This window comes from Guillardia theta (assembly GCF_000315625.1).
Source record: "Guillardia theta CCMP2712 unplaced genomic scaffold GUITHscaffold_111, whole genome shotgun sequence".
In the NCBI taxonomy this organism is placed as follows: Eukaryota; class Cryptophyceae; order Pyrenomonadales; family Geminigeraceae; genus Guillardia; species Guillardia theta.
The window spans coordinates 155,387-172,533 of NW_005434563.1; the positions used below are offsets into that span (position 1 = coordinate 155,387).

At 56.7% G+C, this 17,147-nt stretch overlaps 4 protein-coding genes across 4 annotated transcripts; 1 reads left to right on the plus strand and 3 right to left on the minus strand.

The window, feature by feature from the left end:
• Positions 1-2,834: 2,834 nt before the first annotated feature.
• GUITHDRAFT_117476 (hypothetical protein) lies at positions 2,835-5,677 on the minus strand (the record flags this gene model as incomplete). The annotated part of the gene is made up of 4 exons (XM_005823290.1): positions 2,835-3,569; positions 3,814-3,884; positions 3,949-4,002; positions 4,165-5,677. The coding sequence occupies 4 exons, from the start codon at positions 5,675-5,677 to the stop codon at positions 2,835-2,837; spliced, it is 2,373 nt and encodes a 790-aa protein (XP_005823347.1).
• A 4,545-nt stretch (positions 5,678-10,222) lies between these two features.
• On the minus strand, positions 10,223-11,301 carry GUITHDRAFT_117478 (hypothetical protein; the record flags this gene model as incomplete). Its single annotated transcript, XM_005823291.1, has 3 exons — positions 10,223-10,734; positions 10,785-10,827; positions 11,299-11,301. 3 exons carry the CDS (start codon positions 11,299-11,301, stop codon positions 10,223-10,225), a joined length of 558 nt encoding a protein of 185 aa, XP_005823348.1.
• Positions 11,302-11,469: 168 nt separating this feature from the next.
• GUITHDRAFT_117479 (hypothetical protein) lies at positions 11,470-14,533 on the plus strand (the record flags this gene model as incomplete). Its single annotated transcript, XM_005823292.1, has 3 exons — positions 11,470-13,553; positions 13,589-14,331; positions 14,382-14,533. 3 exons carry the CDS (start codon positions 11,470-11,472, stop codon positions 14,531-14,533), a joined length of 2,979 nt encoding a protein of 992 aa, XP_005823349.1.
• A 561-nt stretch (positions 14,534-15,094) lies between these two features.
• On the minus strand, positions 15,095-16,705 carry GUITHDRAFT_117480 (hypothetical protein; the record flags this gene model as incomplete). Its single annotated transcript, XM_005823293.1, has 3 exons — positions 15,095-15,547; positions 15,679-15,969; positions 16,013-16,705. The coding sequence occupies 3 exons, from the start codon at positions 16,703-16,705 to the stop codon at positions 15,095-15,097; spliced, it is 1,437 nt and encodes a 478-aa protein (XP_005823350.1).
• Between the last annotated feature and the right edge of the window lie 442 nt (positions 16,706-17,147).

The window sequence follows — 17,147 nt, forward strand, 5'->3', positions numbered from 1 at the left end:
GATCAGGTGCAAGTAGAGGAGCAGCTAGAGGAGCAGGTAGAGGAGCAGGTGCAGGTACAGGATCAGGTGCAGGTAGAGGAGCAGGTGCAGGAGCAGGTGCAAGAGCAGGAGCAGGTGCAGGAGCAGGAGCAGGTGCAGGTGCAGGAGCAGGTGCAGGAGCAGGCGCAGGTACAGGTGCAGGAGCAGGTAGAGGAGCAGGAGCAGGTGCAGGTGCAGGTGCAGGTGCAGGTGCAGGTGCAGAAGCAGAAGCAGAAGCAGGTACAGGAGCAGGAGCAGGTGCAGGTGCAGGTGCAGGTGCAGGAGCAGGTGGAGGAGCAGGTGGAGGAGCAGGAGCAGGTGCAGGAGCAGGAGCAGGAGCAGGTAGAGGAGCAGGAGCAGGTACAGGAGCAGGTGGAGGAGCAGGTACAGGAGCAGGAGCAGGAGCAGGAGCAGGAACAGGAGCAGGTGGGGATTTGACGATGGGGAACGTGGCATCGCTGGTCGGCTAAGTCAAGGTTTCGGTTTTACTCAAGTCTCCCGGTTTGATTCGATTCCTGCCAACTTGCCAATCCGGGACTCGGACTTCATCGGATGAGTCGATGATCGGATCGGACGGGCGGCGGCCAGGCCCGCCCGGCAGGCTGGACCCCGCCGGGCCAGCCGGGCGTGGCCCCTGCTGGCCGGCTCGGTAATCAGTCAGGTTCATCGGCCCGCCGGCTCCGTCGCCCGGCCGCGGGGGGGCGCCGCAACTTGTTGCCGCCGGGGCGCCGCTGTTCACTGGGCCCGGGTGACCGTCCTCGGATCATGGGCCCGGGCCCGGCCGATCCCGGATGCCAGGATCGAGACTAGGCTACTAGGCTAGTCCAAAGTCACGGCGGCAGATACTGATATCACTGAGTCACATTGACCTTACCGTCTACGATTGTGAATCCGGGGCAGAACCCAAGCATCCGGGCCAGCCTGGCATGAGGGGCCCCCCCGCCTTAGTAAGACGGTAGGAAAGCCCCCTCTTCGTCCCACACGCCGCATGCCGCCTCCGAAACACGTCCGAGTCGTCTTGGTTTACAGGAGAGTTTTTGTTAACTCGGCGCTATCTGACTGGCACGGCTGGCATACGCTCAGCGGCCCATCCGATCCTCCCCCCGACTTGACCTGGAATATGATAGCCTCGGAGGCTCGTGACATCGGACGTCAGAACTTGACTTGAAAGACTGGCACACAAACAAGAGGCGGCGGGCCCGGCCAGCAGCTCCAAGTCAAGATACCGTATGATACAACGTCAAGTTTACAGTCAAGATTTTCCCAGTCATGCAGGCAGCGGCCGCTATTAGATGCCAACGGTGTGCAGTGCAGAAATAAGGGAGATGCCTGGCGAGCGGATGCAATGACGAGAGCAGGAGGCCCTGATAAGATAAGAGAGGCTGAGGAGAGAAGATAAGAGAGCCTGTTAACAAAAACTCTCCTGTAAACCAAGACGACTGACGGTGTTTCGACTCGGAGGCGGCATGTACCGTCTTTCAAGCCGTCTTGCTAAGGTCCTCTTATGTCTGGATCGGATGCTTCCGGGGTTTCACATCCTTGCATACCGACTCGGTCTATGTCTCATCTGCTCCTCAATTCTGGTTTCAAGTTTTGTGTGCATTAAACTCGGTCTTGAGCAAAAACTGTCCGATTACAACTAAGGTCGATGTGAGTAGTAGTACAAGTCTAACAAACTTGTATTCCGTCGGTTATGAGCCTCGATTACAGCAAGTCACTCTGGGGATGATTATCTCGTACATCTGTAGACAATTTGGAATCACCGGCGACCGTTAGGGATGCGACGAATCTTACGCCGTTCGAGCTCAGGACGTGGAAGAAGTACGTGACGCGTTTACGTTGTCAGCAATTCAGAAGGAAAAGGCTATGAAGAAATCTAGGAAGGATCCGATGATCTACGGTAGTACAACTCAATGTTGGCGACTTCGTTATGTTGTCAACGCGTGATTTGAAGCTGCATGAGATTATAGGCAAGATGAAAATTCGTTTCATTGGACCTTTCAAGATACCAGAGAAAGTTTCGGATAATTCTGTGCGCTTGGAGTTCACACCGCGTTTTCAGCACATGAAGAAAACAGTTTTCAACGTGGCGAAACTTCGTCTTTACTATTTTCGAGATGTTTCCCTGGATGATGCTGAACCTCCACCTTTGCCTCTAGTTCAACGAAATGGACAGTATTTCGAGGTCGATCGTATTTTGGCTCGTCGTTGCAAAGGTAATCGTGTGCAGTACCTGGTTCGTTGGAAAGGATATGACAAGTCGTCGGATGATTCTTGGTTGTCTACACGTGAATTTCGGACTCCAGAGTTGAGGAAAATGATTCGTGATTTCGAGTAAAGATTATTGGCGTTTGCAGCGAAGTACGAGCTGAGAAGTGTGTTCTCATCTATCAGCGCTAGGGAGCGAAATGATAGGATATGTTTACTGACTTTTCGTCTTTGTTTAAGTAGATATCCTAGGCAGTCTCGTTTCAACTTAGGAAATTAGATTACTTACTTTTCTTTATCTCTGACGTCGGTTTGGAATAAAGTACCGTTGGATTGTGCATCGCTGTCACACGCTTGTTCTGAGTTTCTTGACCGGGGATCACTTCGTGTGTCAACACTGGATCGAGTTTCCTAACAAGTGAGTTCAGCCAACTCACTGTTTGACATCATTTCATTTGTTTACTCAAAAGTCAAGTCGAAAGTCAAGTAAAAAATTAGTACAGTGGCAGCAGTGGTGGGCGGCCATCTGATCCTCGTGAAGATTTGATTGAGTGATACATAGGGCCACCCAAAAGTTGAACCGGTCAACCCACTTGCTACTAGCCAACCTACAAAGCTTTCTGATCCGACGGCAGAGCATACTCGAAAGGTTTCCCCGGCTTGCTCGTCAAGCACCAGTTGAAAGTCGACAGGTACGCCATAGCGACTATCAGGTGCTTTTGTCGCTTCTCGGTCGACGAGAACTCATTCAAGTATAGCTCTCGCCGAGTCCTGATCTTCGCCCAGATCTTGTAGGGCCCATCTTGCTTGTCCCCCGGTCCCCACTTCGCGTTGATCTTCCGCTCGAAGTCCTTCACGTCCGTCGGCCTCTCCGAGGACTCGAGGAGCTTCTCGACTTCCTTGCTCCTCATCAGCGTCTTGAAGTCTCCGGCTATCAGCTCCGCCTCCTTCATCAAAGCCTTGCCGACCTTCACCACGTCCTCATACTTCACCTTGCCCCTCACGTCCTCCCACGTGTCCCCCGGTAAGATGTTGTCAAAGGGCTTGAGAGCCTCCGACAGCTCCGGCTTGTCGAGGAGTACGGACAAAAATCGTTGTTGTCCCTCTCGAGAAGAAGCCGAAGAGACCGAGGCAGTAGAGGCTTGCGAAAGGGCTGACTCGCTCCCAGCAACAGACCGAGCGTCACTGCTCCGAGAGTCCGAGTGCAAGGCAGTAGAGGCTTGTGAAAGAGCATCGCTCCCAGCAACAGACTGAGCGTCATCGCTCCGAATGTCATCAGGGTCTCCGAGACGTTTTCCACCTAATGACATCATGGTGAACTCGGAGGCGGCTGGCGGTCTTGACTGCAGGAGAGAGCAAGTCAGTCAACTTCATCGCCTAGCTGCTTTCAGCTTCACTCGCCTCCTCGATCACCCTCAGGGGCTGCTTTCCCCATCCCGCCGACCCTCCCGCCGCCTGCTGTCCTCGCTTCTGTGGGGGTACGTACTTTGCTACTGGAGGGGTTGGCCCCCCGCTCTCCTTCACCTCGAGTCGCAAGTCAGTCAGCTCGCAGCCCCTCCTCCTCACTCTCTCTCTTGCGGGCACTACCGAGAGCTTCTTCAGCTCCTCGCTGACGTGAGAGTCGACCTCCTGCTCTCGTCCCAGGACTGTCAGCGCCCCTGCCCCGGCAGCCAACGTTCACGTTAGTCATCAGCATCTTCCCTCATCAGCATCGGCTCTCACCTCCTCCCTCTAGTGTCTTCAACACCACAAAGCCCACCTCGTCTCCTCCTACGCCTGCCAGTAGAGATCGGAGCTGCTCCGCCTCCTCCTTCTCAAGACGCTCCTCCAGCTCCCCGTGCTCATGACTGCCAAACACCCACCCACTGCTGCTCACCCACGTTCGAAACCTGCCCTCCGTCTGCTCCCGCTCCCCCCCCTCCTCCCCCCCCTCCTCACTCTCCTCGTCCAACGTCGCCCTCACTCTCTTAGCCAGCGCCACGGACAAGCAGGCGCAGCTGAGCCTCGTCATCTTCAGAAACGTCACGAAGCTGCCGGTCTCGACCACCCGCGACAGCACGTGCACTGCGAGCAGAGGGCTCAGCCTCCCGTCCTGATCTGCCGTCATCTTGTCCCTGAGGTACTCCTCTGCTTCGTCTAGCGCCTCCTCCTCCGTCATGTCGCCCTCGTAGAAGTCTCGAAGCCGCACGTCCTCCTCCCACAAGCGAAGCTCTGACCTCGCTTCCTCGGGCATGTGCGAGAGCGACCTCCTGATCTCCTCGCGTACGGCAAAGTCGATCGCTGCTACCGCCGTCTTGCCCCTGGTCGACGTCTCGTAGGTCTCTTGTACCCACTGCTCTAGCTCCTCCGACCGGATCTCGTTCCTGCTCATATGACCGTTGACAGCCCTGATGAGGTCAGGACCAAGCCTCTTCTTCGATCGCGTCTGGTAGTATCTGCGAGTCGCTTGAGTCCCGTACCTCGTCCCCTCGTACCTCAGGAACACCAGCACAAACATCGAGCACACCCGCCACCGCGGACTCTCTTCTAGCAGGCTGCCAAGACTCTCCTGTAGTAGGCCTAGGATGCTGCTTCGAAACGCGTCTGCTCCTGTCCCAGCTGCTGCAGGGCTGTATCCAGCTACGACCTCTGCTGCAGGGCCCGGGCTTGTCGGCCCTGCTGTTGGATCCTCAAGCCTCCTCGAGCTCTCCGCGACCCTCCTCGCTCCTTGTTGTATCTGCTGGATGTCTCTTGGGACCGTCGGGTCCGGCCTGATACACAAGCCCTCCGGGATGAAGACAGTGCAGAACGATACTGCCACCTGCTCTCTGCGGAGACTTTCAAGCATAGCATGCTCGATGGCCTGCTTTAGCCTCATGTTCCGCGCGAACATCCCATGCTCCTTGTCGAGAAGGTCCCTGAGGAATGCTGACTCATCATCTGCTCTCTGACCTCTGCTGCATGACAAGAAGAGCGAAACTTTCATGCTCCTAGTCCTGTTGGTTCTCTCTGATTCGATCCTCTCCCTCCCTTGCGCCTCGTCTCTACACGCGTCTATGATGACGAGCAGAGGAGGTAGCCCTTCCACGTTCTCTGCCCCCGCAGCCATGGCGCTCAGCGCATCTCCGACGGTCACCCTACTCCCTCGTGTCTCCTCTGACACCTCCGGCCTCACGACATCGCATGTCAGCATTGCGATCTCACCCGAGCTCAGCTGTATAGCATGCCCGGCATAGAACACTAGCATCAGCTCCGGTCGCTTGGTCTGGCAGTCCATGGCGAGAGAGGAAAGCATGTCTAACATGGACTGTCTCGTCGTCGGGTTGGCGAGGAAGGAGGAGGAGCAGCCCGGGCTGTCTTCCAGCTCCCTATGTATCCTACGCGCATCTTTGACAGCCTCAACCAATGGTGCGATATGCGTGTAGGCATCAGCTCCTATGCAGAGAGCCTTGACATGTCGAGTACCTCGCATTTCACTCCGCTCAGCGTGCCTGAGAGATTGATTATTGATAGATAGATGGAACAAAGTAACATGTGTCTTTCATGGTAGATGGAACATGTCTCTCACAGTCTATACAAATGAATAGCGTCAGCATGAGCATGAGCAAAAGCTTTGTGTAAGGCTCCTACTTGAGAAGATGCTCTAGTGCGTTCTCTTTTCAGGACTATCTCAGATCATCTCCTTCCTTACTACCTTCCCTGCTTCTCCTCTCCTCCCTTCCACCAGCATCAGCCACGTTCCCACAGCCTCCTCTTTGCCTTCCTACGAAGAGCCCGCGACCAGATCACCCCACCACCACCTGAGCGGATTCCATCTTTCATCACCCCCTCGTCTATGCTTATTAATACCCCTTGCAAGCGACCCTTTCTCTATCACAAGGGGTACCCGTAACCATCGGGTGCAGAACATGAATAAAATTAGCTAGCGTTTTCAGGATTTTTCCTAGTTCAAATCCCTGCCCGCAGGATTTTCCTGAAATCACAAGCTTTGTTAAAACTATTTTATATGCGAGGAATCTGAGTACCCCTACTTTTGTGTTGAGCTCACAAGGGCGCTATCTTAAAACTTTCAAACCCTTTATACAGGCCCGCCTCAGGACTTGTCGGATTATTCTGAGGCGGGCCCACTGAGGCCTGCTAAACCTTTAATTAAGCTTGAATCCTACTCTGAGCGCACATTTATTTCTTTGTGGGATGGAAGCGCAGGCTGAGAGACAAGTTGAAGATGAAATGGAGGAGGTAAGCCAAGTAGAGTCTCCGAATGTCAACGAGGATCAAGGCGATCCTTTGGAGGACATGCAGGTCCAGGAAGCAGTTGTAATTCCAGGACAGGCCACCGTGACACCGAGGCCTCAATTCGGGGGCCGAAGAAAACGTCAGAGAACAGGTAACGAGGCCCGACAACCATTGGATGCAGCTCGTGGGCGTCAAAGAATCTCAGAAATCCGATCAAAGAGGGTTCCGCAAAATTCAAGAGCTGCATATACATCTAGTATTGTCCGTTTCATACAGTTCGTGTCACATCGAAACAATCCTTTTCTATTGACAACGGAATTCAAAGATTTGATTGAAAGAGATATGGAAGAAGGAGATCCACCATTACCATCGAAGAGGATCATACGAATGGTACTGGACGAGAATTCTGTTGGTCAAAGACGCAGAGACCTTCCCCGACTGTGTCTTCCCGGCTTATACGGATAACATGGCTGTAGTTGGAAAGCTCTAGGCTCAGTTGCCGCACAAGCCACTGCATCGCTGGTTGATACGTTGAAACAAGAGCTAGGATTGGAGATTGAATCCAGAGATTCGAAGAGATTCTCCTTCAACCGTCCTGGTGCGAGCTTCAATCTAGTCAGCAACGGGCCATCCAAGAGCATATTTGTAGTAGGTACCCGGGCTTGCAGCAGTTTGCCTTCTGAGGCCAGGGGATCCTCCTTGGAAGCATCCCGATAGGGTCTCAGTCCTTTCAGCAAGAGTTTATCACTGCCAAGGTGAATGCTCTCAACGCTGAATTGACTCAGTTGGAACAATTTCCCATTGCGATGGGTCTCAAACAGCTCGGAAGTTAAAGACGACGCACGTTCCCACCCTCCAATACGTCTCACGTGGAATCTCCCCGGCCTTGACAGCTGCCCAGTTCAAGTGCTTTGACATTGCAAATCTCCTTCTCCTTGCGAAGGTATTTCAGTGGCCACAGAACCAGGCACAGGAGAGCTCAACTGACCTGTAACCAGGCTGCCCCGAGGTCAACCGGCAATCCATCAAGAAACTTGTCGGCGGCTGCCACCAAGCTGATGGGCTGCTGCTCAAAGATCCCAAGGTTTGTACTTTCCATAATTGAGTGCCAGATCCTGTGCTGAGGGGTAAACTGAGACAGAAGTTTATCGACCGGTTGGCCTGGTACTCGAAGTGGAGTAGAGAAGCTGGAGTGTGTGCCAACAAAGACTGCTGACGCCGCTCAGAAAGGTTTGCCCGAATACTGCAGAACCGAGGAAACTCCAACAGGAAATGAGCCGTGAGCTCCCGCTGGGCGGGGTTTAAAAGTACACTACCAGACGTCCCAAACAATTCAGGCGAGGGGATACAGTTATTGTCGCACTCCTGAGGAAGCTCCGCTACGAAGGTGTATCCCGTGATTCCCTGCTCCATCAAGTGCCTGCGAGTGTCCAAGAACTTCGGAACTGTGCAGCCAGCATGGTGACAACTTCCCCAGCGTCCACTTGCTGCGGTTGGCGGATTCGAAGTTCAGTGCCCGAATTGATCCGGTGGAAGAGTGGTGGTGTAGGTAACATCCAATGCTGGAAGATGGCGAGTTCTCCCGCCCATTCGAGAAACTTGGCAGTCGCAGACCGTCCAGAATGCGGTGTAGGCCACGCCCTCCTGCGGGGTGAACCCATCACATCCAGCACTATAAGGCAACTGAAGATTGAAGTAGGCAAACTCAAGGTCGGACAGAGGGGTATCAGCGAACCTCCTGCCGCACTCCGATAAATGCCGCCATCTTCTCCGTCATCCAGGGGGGACCATGTGTGGGCGACCTGCAGGCACCGCAGCCCGTTATGGACTGATGCGCATGAGAAGTGCAACACCGTCCTCAGTACCCTCATCAAAGATTCAGGAGTGAGATGCCGCGTCCATGTGCAAGGCTTTCCCGGCACCAGGCAGAAAGTTTTCCCATGGCCCTGAAGATCATCACGTAGGGGACTTTGAACTTCCGCAATTGCAGGCTACTGGAAGCCGATGGCATGGGTTAATCCTGGACTTCAGCATGTCACATGTTTTTGACAATGATGGGATACCACACTTGACTCGGAGCAAACTGCAAGCAGCAGCACAGAGGAAAATCCGAGGGCATCGTCATGCATATGCTCAGCACGTCCCGCCAAAGGCCTTTCTTCCCACCATCGCCAGCACTGATGGACTCTTGCAGGATGATGCGTTGCGCTTTCTGTGGTGGCTGGCGGATCGCTCCGCGAACAAGGAAACTGCAGCGCTGGATGGTCTCTCGGCCTCGCAAGACGTCTCAGGTGATCCGACTTGCAAACGCATCCGGTCCAGGATCTTTCGTCAGCTCAAGGCATCCCTGTCCTTCGCTGCCATCATCGCGGGTGCGTTCCGGTATGCGTCTCATTCCTTCGGCGGCGGCCACAGCGACATGAATGGTCCTGCGCGCAGTTAAGTGAAGGTATCAGTTAAGTTTGGGGGACAGCAGTTGGCAGGAAGAGGCTCATCCGACTGCTGTCCCCCAAACTTAACTGATAGCCAATGATGGGATACCGGACCAGACTCGTAGCAAACTGCAACTTGCGGCAGCCTGAGCAGCACAGAGGAAGATCCGAGGGCATCGTAATGCATATGCTCAGCACGTCCCGCCCTCGTCCCGCCCTCATCCTGCCGACTGCTGTCCCCCAAACTTAACTGATACCTTCACTTAACTGCGCGCAGGACCATCGCCGAAGGAATGAGACGCATACCGGAACGCACCCGCGATGATGGCAGCGAAGGACAGGGATGCCTTGAGCTGACGAAAGATCCTGGACCGGATGCGTTTGCAAGTCGGATCACCTGAGACGTCTTGCGAGGCCGAGAGACCATCCAGCGCTGCCGTTTCCTTGTTCGCCAAGCGATCCGCCAGCCACCACAGAAACCAATTGAACCCTCCGGAGGGTTCAATTGGTTCTCGCTGTCTTCAAGTTTCTGTTCTCGGCCTCAGTCTCGTCGTTCAACGTTTGACACACTCCGACGACTGACTCAGTGGCTTGCGCGACCCGGACGGTCACCGGGTGTCAAGCCTTCTCGACTCTCCTGATTGTCCTCGTACTGTACGGTGCCACGGTGTGTGCTTAACAAACAGTGATCCTAAGATCATCTGAGCTCATTGAACGTCCGAGTTAAGCAAGGCCGCAGCCTAGCCAGTGCCACGTTGTATACTGACAACACAGCCGGGGACTCCCGGAGTCCGGAGTCCGGTCCCGGCAGACTGAGAACACTGTGACTGAACTCCGAATCAGCCCGGGCCGCGGAGGCTACTAGCCCGGCCTGCCGTACTAACCCGCCGGCCCGGGTGCACGGATCGGACTCCGGGGACCGTCGGTCCGATCCGAGCCCGAAGCACTGCCCCACTGGCCCAGTGCGGTCGCAGCGAGTCACGACCGTCGCCGGGCCAACCGTTGAACTTTACTAAAACCTACCGTAGGTTTGATGGTTTGATTATCCTTTTCTACTTTGTTTGCTCCGGTCACCGGGTTGGCCTTTCAAGCCTAAGTTCAAATTTCCATTTCCGTCGGTCGGACAATACAACTGGCAACTTCTGGCAAGACTGAGTCGGAGAGAGCCTCGGCCAACCATTATCCTTGGCGGCCGACTGCTGCAAGCTACCCAAACTTTGAAACTTGCAGGAGGCTTTTGCAGCCCGGCCTGATATCAGCTACCTGATCCTCGTGAACATTTGATCAGTGAGTAAAACATAGCCCCCCAAAAGTTTAACTTCGACCCACTAGCTGAGCTGCTAGTCAACCTACAACGCTTTCTGATCCGACGACAGAGCATACTGGAAAGCACGGGACCAGTTGAAAGTCGACAGGTACGCCATAGCGACTATAAGGTGCTTTTGTCGAGTCTCGGTTGACAAGCGCTCATTCAAGTATCGCTCTAGCCGAGACAGGAAGCACTCCGGCCTGTTGCTGATCTGCGTCCAGATCTTGTAGGGGCCTCGTTCCTCCATGTCCTTCGGCCCCCACCTCACGTTGATCTTCCGCTCGAAGTCCTTCACGTCCGTCGGCCTCTCCGAGGACTCGAGGAGCTTCTCGACTTCCTTGCTCCTCATCAGCGTCTTGAAGTCTCCGGCTATCAGCTCCGCCTCCTTCATCAAAGCCTTGCCGACCCTCACCACGTCCTCATACTTCACCTTGCCCCTCACGTTCTCCCACGTGTCCCTCGGTGAGATCTTGTCAAAGGGCTCAAGAGCCTCCGAGAGTCCGAGTGCAAGGCAGTAGAGGCTTGTGAAAGAGCATCGCTCCCAGCAACAGACTGAGCGTCATCGCTCCGACTGTCATCAGGGCCTCCGAGGCGTTTTCCACCTAATGACATCATGGTGAACTCGGAGGCGGCTGGCGGTCTTGACTGCAGGAGAGAGCAAGTCAGTCAACTTCATATGTGAAAGTACGTACTTTGGTACATGCCCCCCCGCTAATCTTCACCTCGAGGCGCAAGTCTGCTCTCCCTCCCTCCCTCCCTCCCTCCCTCCCTCCCTCCCTCTCGCTCTCTCGCTCTCTCCCTCCCACCCTCTGGCTCCCTCCCTCCCGCCCTCCCCTCCCCCCCCCTCTCTCTCTCTCTCCCTCTTTCCCTCTCTCTCGCTCTCTCTCTCCCTTAAAGACTGCCAGAGGGGGCTCAGCCTCCCGTTCTGATCTGCCGTCATCTTGTCCTTGAGGTACTCTTCTGCTTCCTGCACCTCCTCCTTCCAGTCGCCTCATCGCCTCGTCCTCACAGCGCTCCTGTTGCATGGATTAGTCTCTACGCAGACTTGCGAGCTCGCCTCATTCACTCGAGCCTTCACTGCACGTCCGCCTCAGGTGTACCGAGCGGCAGATCTACCATGACAGGAGCTCTAGGTCAACTTCAAGCTCTATTACAAAGAATCGCTGTCCTTCAGCCCGGTCCCAAATAGAGCCTCTCCAAAAAGAAGTCGTACCCCTCATCATCCCCTACTACTACTGGGAGAGGACCCGTGGTATCCGTACACAACATCCTTTCCCACCAGCCGCCATGAAGCGCAGGCTAGCAGAGGCATGGTCGGGTTGGTCCCTGAGAGGAGATGAGAAGCGATCAAGATCCGAGGAAAGCGGTGGAAGCGGCAACCGAGGAAGCATCGTCTCTGCCGATGACTTGCGTGCTGGACGCAAATATGACCTGCAGAATCAAGCGAGAGAGCTCGGGCTGATCCTGACACCTCAAGGTCGATACGTCCTCGAGGCATCGAGTCGTCGCAAGTTCTTTGCCTCGAGCCTTCCCTCCGGTCAGATCCTCTGGGAGACCGACGAGCAAGTGGACGGAGAGGACGTGGAGGAGATCCTCGTGGCCATGACCCGACTAGATCAGTCCGTCCATGTCAACACGGGCACTCACGGCACTGCAGACGGAGAGCTCAAGACAGCAGGAGGAGAAACGATTGACTTCTTTCGAGAAGACTTTGAGAGCATCAAGAAGCTGGAGGAGAAGGCGAAGGTGTCGCTGCATCAGGTGACCTCTCAGAGCGGGCCTTACCTGCCTCTCAACGCCAACATGGTCATCAACGGCTGGTGCTACAGCCATCGGTACGGCTTTGCGAGCAAGGTGGACCTCAACACGGGCAGGATCCCGGAGGACAAGCACGTGGAAGGGACGTACTGCAACCTGCCGAAGCGTCTGCGGGAGACGATCAAGAGCTCGCTGGGAGACGAGGAGGCGGTGGACGACGCCATGGGCTGCTACTTGGAGACCAACTGCACGGACACAGACCCCGAGGTGAGAGTGACAGCAGGGGAGCGCTCGGGAGATCTTCTCGACCGCTTCATGCAGGACAAGCAGAAGCGCGTGCTGGTGCTGCTCGGGTACGCGGGGGCGGGCAAGTCGACGCTGGTGAGGAGGTGGGCGATCGAGAAGGGAGAGGCATGGAAGGAGGGGGAGCCGTATCCAGTGTATCTGCATCTGCCGAGGTGCAGGAGCGTGAAAGCGTACATGGAGGAGGCGGCAGGAGTATGTTTCGGAGGCGAGGAGGCATGGCGAGGCTTCATCAGGGCACGATCGTTCTTGGTGGTGCTGGACTCGTACGATGAGATAGGGGAGATGGACAACGTGGTGGCGAAGGTGATGAAGGAGCTCGCGGGCTGCCGGGGAGTGAAGGCAGTCCTCACTTGTCGGAGCGGCTACTTGCAGAAAGAAAACGCGTCTAACCCGCTCCTCTGGCCCCCGGGTACGGGAGGACAAGACGCTGTGCAGGTGGCTTGGGTGTGTCCGTTGAGTCTGAGGGACGAGGGTCGTGTCCGCCGGTACATTGAAGCGCACGCGAGGTCATCGGGCAGGGACTGGAGCAGCGAGAGGTGCAAAGAGGGGATGAGGGCGGTGCAGGAGCTGCGAGATGTAGTGAGCACGCCCTACTCGTTGAAGGTGCTGCTTGTCGCGCTTCCCCGGCTACAGGAGAAGAAGAGGAGGAGGCCGAGCTGGACCATCTCACGGCACAACATGCACAAGGAGTACGCCAAGGAGTGGTACAGGAGAGAGTGGGAGAAGCTGGCGCAGAGGCAGGAGCTTGCAGAGCAGGCCAAGCAAGCGGGAATGAGAGACGGGAACTACATGGAGTGGTACTCACGCGGGGCCAAGCATGTCTGTCTCTACATGCACAGAGAGCAGAGGAAGCATGTCGTTCTCAAGGAAGGCGACGGCTTCTCGTCTGTCGCTCCTTTCAGCTTGCGGATGAGAGGAGGCGACGTGACGCAGCAGCTGGGGTACTGGCTGCTGCGCGGCAGCCTGACTCGCGTGAAGCACAACAAGCGAGAGGGCAGTCTGGAGGTAAGCTTTGTCCACGACCTGTACCGGAGCTTCTTCCTTGCGGAGGCAACCTTGGAGGAGCTTCGGAAGAAGGAGGACGGGCAGGCGGACGAGGCTGTGCGAGTGCCAGCGAGTCTGTCGGTGCGAAACCTCCGAGGCGAGGTCGAGACGATCAAGGAGCACGCCATTGTCGTGCAGGGCAAGCGCAAGTACCAGGAGAGGCTGTTTGACGTCATGAGAGCCTCGCGGGAGGACGGAAGCGAGGAGACGGGGAGGGCGTCAGCGAACGCGGCTACGATCTTGGTGGCAGCGAGCGTGAGCTGGTCGGGTCTAGACCTGTCGGGTGTGCGAGTGGCAGGGCAATCTTGAGGAACGGCATCTTCCATCGGACGGACTTGAGGTGGGCTGACCTGCGCGGGGTGGACGCGAGCCACGGATACTTTGTGGAGACGCGGCTGGAGGGAGCGAGACTGGAGGGAGCTGACTTTGGGGAGAGGGCGACAGTGAGGATCGAGTGCAAGGAGGTGAGATGCGGGGCGTTCGAGCCCGGGGGGATGACTCTAGCAACAGTGTCGGAGGACGGGAAGATAAGGGTGTGGAATGTGGAGACCGGAAGGTGTGTGAGGGAGCTTGGGAGGGGAGGGGAAGAGATCGATATGATTCGATGGAGGGCTGACGGGAAGAGGCTGGCGTCGGGGTCGAGGAGAGGGAGGATAAGGGTGTGGGACGTGGAGACAGGAGGATGCTTCCTTGACCTTGAGAGGAAGGAGGAGATAGGGGAGATAGGCTGGGTGGGGGACGAGAGGATCGCTTGGTGGACGCACAGGAGGGAATACTGCATGCAAACAATGGACGTGGAGCTGGGAGTGTGCACTCGCGAGCACAAACTTGAAAGGGCTGGGAGACACTCAACACGTTTTGGGCCTGAGGGGCCCGACGGGAGGAGGCTCGCGGGCGTGTCGGAGTCAGGGGGACGGGTGTGGGTGTGGGATGCAGAGACGGGGAGGGGCGAGGAGCTGCAGGAGGGACCCGAGGGAGGAGTGAGGGGGGCTGAGCTGGGGGCCGGACGGGCACACTGTTTACGCGGCATATGTCTAATGGGTCGATCAAGACTTGGACATTGAGGGATGAAGGCTTGTTTCTTCTCACAGCTGATTTCAATCGAAACGAGAGAGAGCTTGTGTGTCGCTATGCTTCAATCGACCAGTCGCTCTCCAGCCCCGTCAGACGCCTGCTGGAGGAGAGAGGAGCCGTCGCTCAGGCTAACACACCAACCAGAGGCTCGTGGTGCTGTGTACAGTAGAGGTCTTGAGGGAGTGGAGGAGGTTCTGTTCGATTACATGTCAGGCAGCTCAGCGTGTCTCTTCTCTGCCTTCATCTTCCTCTGGCTCCTCGTTTCTGTCGCCTTGTGTGCTCATGTTCTCGAGATCTGGTCCCCCGCTGAGATCCATCCAAGACCTCCATGTCCCCTCGCCTCCCACGTCCTGAGCTCCTGCAGTCCTGGTGTCTGCTGCCGCTGACTCTTGCGCATTCCTCCTCCTCCTCCTCGAGCTCCTGCGCCTCTTGCTGATCCGTGCCTCAAGGCTCGTGTAAGGCAAGCGAGCTCTCGCTGTTATCCTCAGCCCGCTCCCCTATGTCCTGCTTTCCTTGTCTCCATCCTTCGAGCAGGAGGGGTAGCGCTCGTCCCTCTCTCAGCCACAAGCTCCTGCTCATCCCTCTCCGCGCGGCAACAGACTCCTGCCCCTTCTCTCCCTCACCATCAGCTTCCTGCCCTTTTCGCGCCTCCCTCACCCATCGCTCCCTCCTTTCCGCCTCCCTCTCGCCGTCTCCTCTCGCAACCAAGCCTTTCTCGCCCCTCCTCTCCTCACGCCTGTGCCCCTCCGCCTCTCTGCCTCGACATCTGGCTCTGCACAAACACGTTCTTGCTCGACCTCTCGCTCCTCTGCGACCTCTGGTTCTCCTCCGCGATCTGAGACCAGTGCATCGACCCGCTGCGAGGAGTGCTGCCCTCCAACCCCTCCGACGGGGCAGCAAGCTGCGGAGCGGGGCCTCGAGCGGAGCTCTGAGCGCTTCTTGGGGTGAGGACCCTCGACGCCAGCGCAGCGAGCATGTCAGCGCGGGAGAGGGTCTGACTCCTCCTCGAGTCTGAGTCTGTGAGGGGGGAGGCCTGCCTCGGGGTGACGAGGCGATGAGTGCCTGGCCGAGAGTCGCTCCCTCCGCTCGTCGCCGCCCAGTAGAGTGCGTGCAGCTGATCGGAGAGCAGGAGAGCTGCTCGGGGACTCGTCGTGCGGTTCCTTCGCACATGGGTCGAGGGCATCTGCGGACGGCAGTCATCTCCTCGCAATTCATCGCACAGCAGATACACACGCCCTTGTCCACCTCCTCCTCTCACACCCTTCTCACGTTTGCTCGCAGACGCTCAGCCCGTCCCTTGTCACCCCCTCTCACCATGTCCAATGACGGGACGTCGCTCGCCCTGCTGGCCCCTCGCGGTAGAGAGCCTCTGGACTCTACCGTCCTCGGCGAGCTCCTCACTCTATCCGGCGGGTCAAGGTCCTTCATCTTTGAAAGCTGCGCTCGAATGATTCGCAGGTTCAGCTCGTGCGTCTTGGGGAAGAAGCTGCTCGACCGCAACGTCCCTGCGGCTGACTCGCTCTTCAAGTCTGCCTGCTCGTCAAACTCCGCATCGCAGTCTGTTTGGACGCTCTCGTTGAGCGTGGATGTCTCTCTGCCACGACTCTGGATCGTTTGTTGAAGATGTCTGATGGACTCAAGCTCGGACCGCATGCATCTTGGACAGCACGTACACATCCGACTCTGCATCCTCCCCTCCCTCCTCCTCCAGCCGCTCCAGAACTGCATCCCGCAGCGGATGGTAGTCCCCGGACGCTGTGCTTTCTGTGCGCATCGACTTGTAGTCCGACTCTGCCGTCGGCGAGTAGAGACTGCCATGGAGGTCGGCGTGGGGCTCCTCTTGGACGAGCCTGGACTGGTCGGGCAGCAGGGACTTCTTCCTGGCTAAGGTCAGAAGGTTGAGCATGTCATCCTCGGACTCTGCGTCATCGGACCTGTCCAACAACTTGGGTTGGAGCATGTGGGTGAAGCTGCTGTCGGACCCTTGCGACAGGTCGCTCGCCATGGGCTGTCTGGGAGGTATCTTCGGGAAGATATCCTCCTGCTGAAGCTCGCTCTTCATAGGACGAGAGAAGCTCTCGTTCCTCTCCGACCCTGAATCTGTCTCAAGGAAGCCTCGCAGACGCTCCTGCCCCTTATCGAGCCCATCCTCCACCCCAAAGTCCTTGAAGCTCTCGAGGTTGTCGGTGTGAGTTGAGTCGTCCGTTGAGTTGAGGTCACTGCCCGAGGGCTTGGAGGAGGACACATGCTCTCGCGGTCTCCCCAGACATGCTCGGAAGCACAAGACCTTCCTCAGGTCTATCAAGCCGAAGCACTGCACCAGGTAGATGATAACTATCATACTCAACAGTACCAACCCTACTTGCACGTACCTTTGCCAGCACATGTAAGGTACCATGGAGAAGAGTCTCTTATGCACATTACCATTGCATAGTTGACCTGCTGACAAACTCTTCTCTGTGCTCCTGAAGCGATAATGCAGATTTTCAATGACTTTCAAGTACACAATTTGATGCTCTGATCGGAGGTGCTAAGAGAGTCACTGCAGCATGGAGCCTGAGGAATCAGGCAGCTCATGCGGCTTGTGCGGCGGAGCTTTCGCACCTCAGTGAGCCCGGTACAAAACCCCACTGAATCCGATCACCATGATGATCATGCTATGCTATCTCCGCCCTCCCCTCCCCACACACACCCCTCTTCGCGCCGCCTTCTCCTCTTCCTCCTCCCCCTCCCTGCCTCTCAGCTCTCCGTCCTTCACCGCAGAGCCCCCTCCCTCTCGCTCC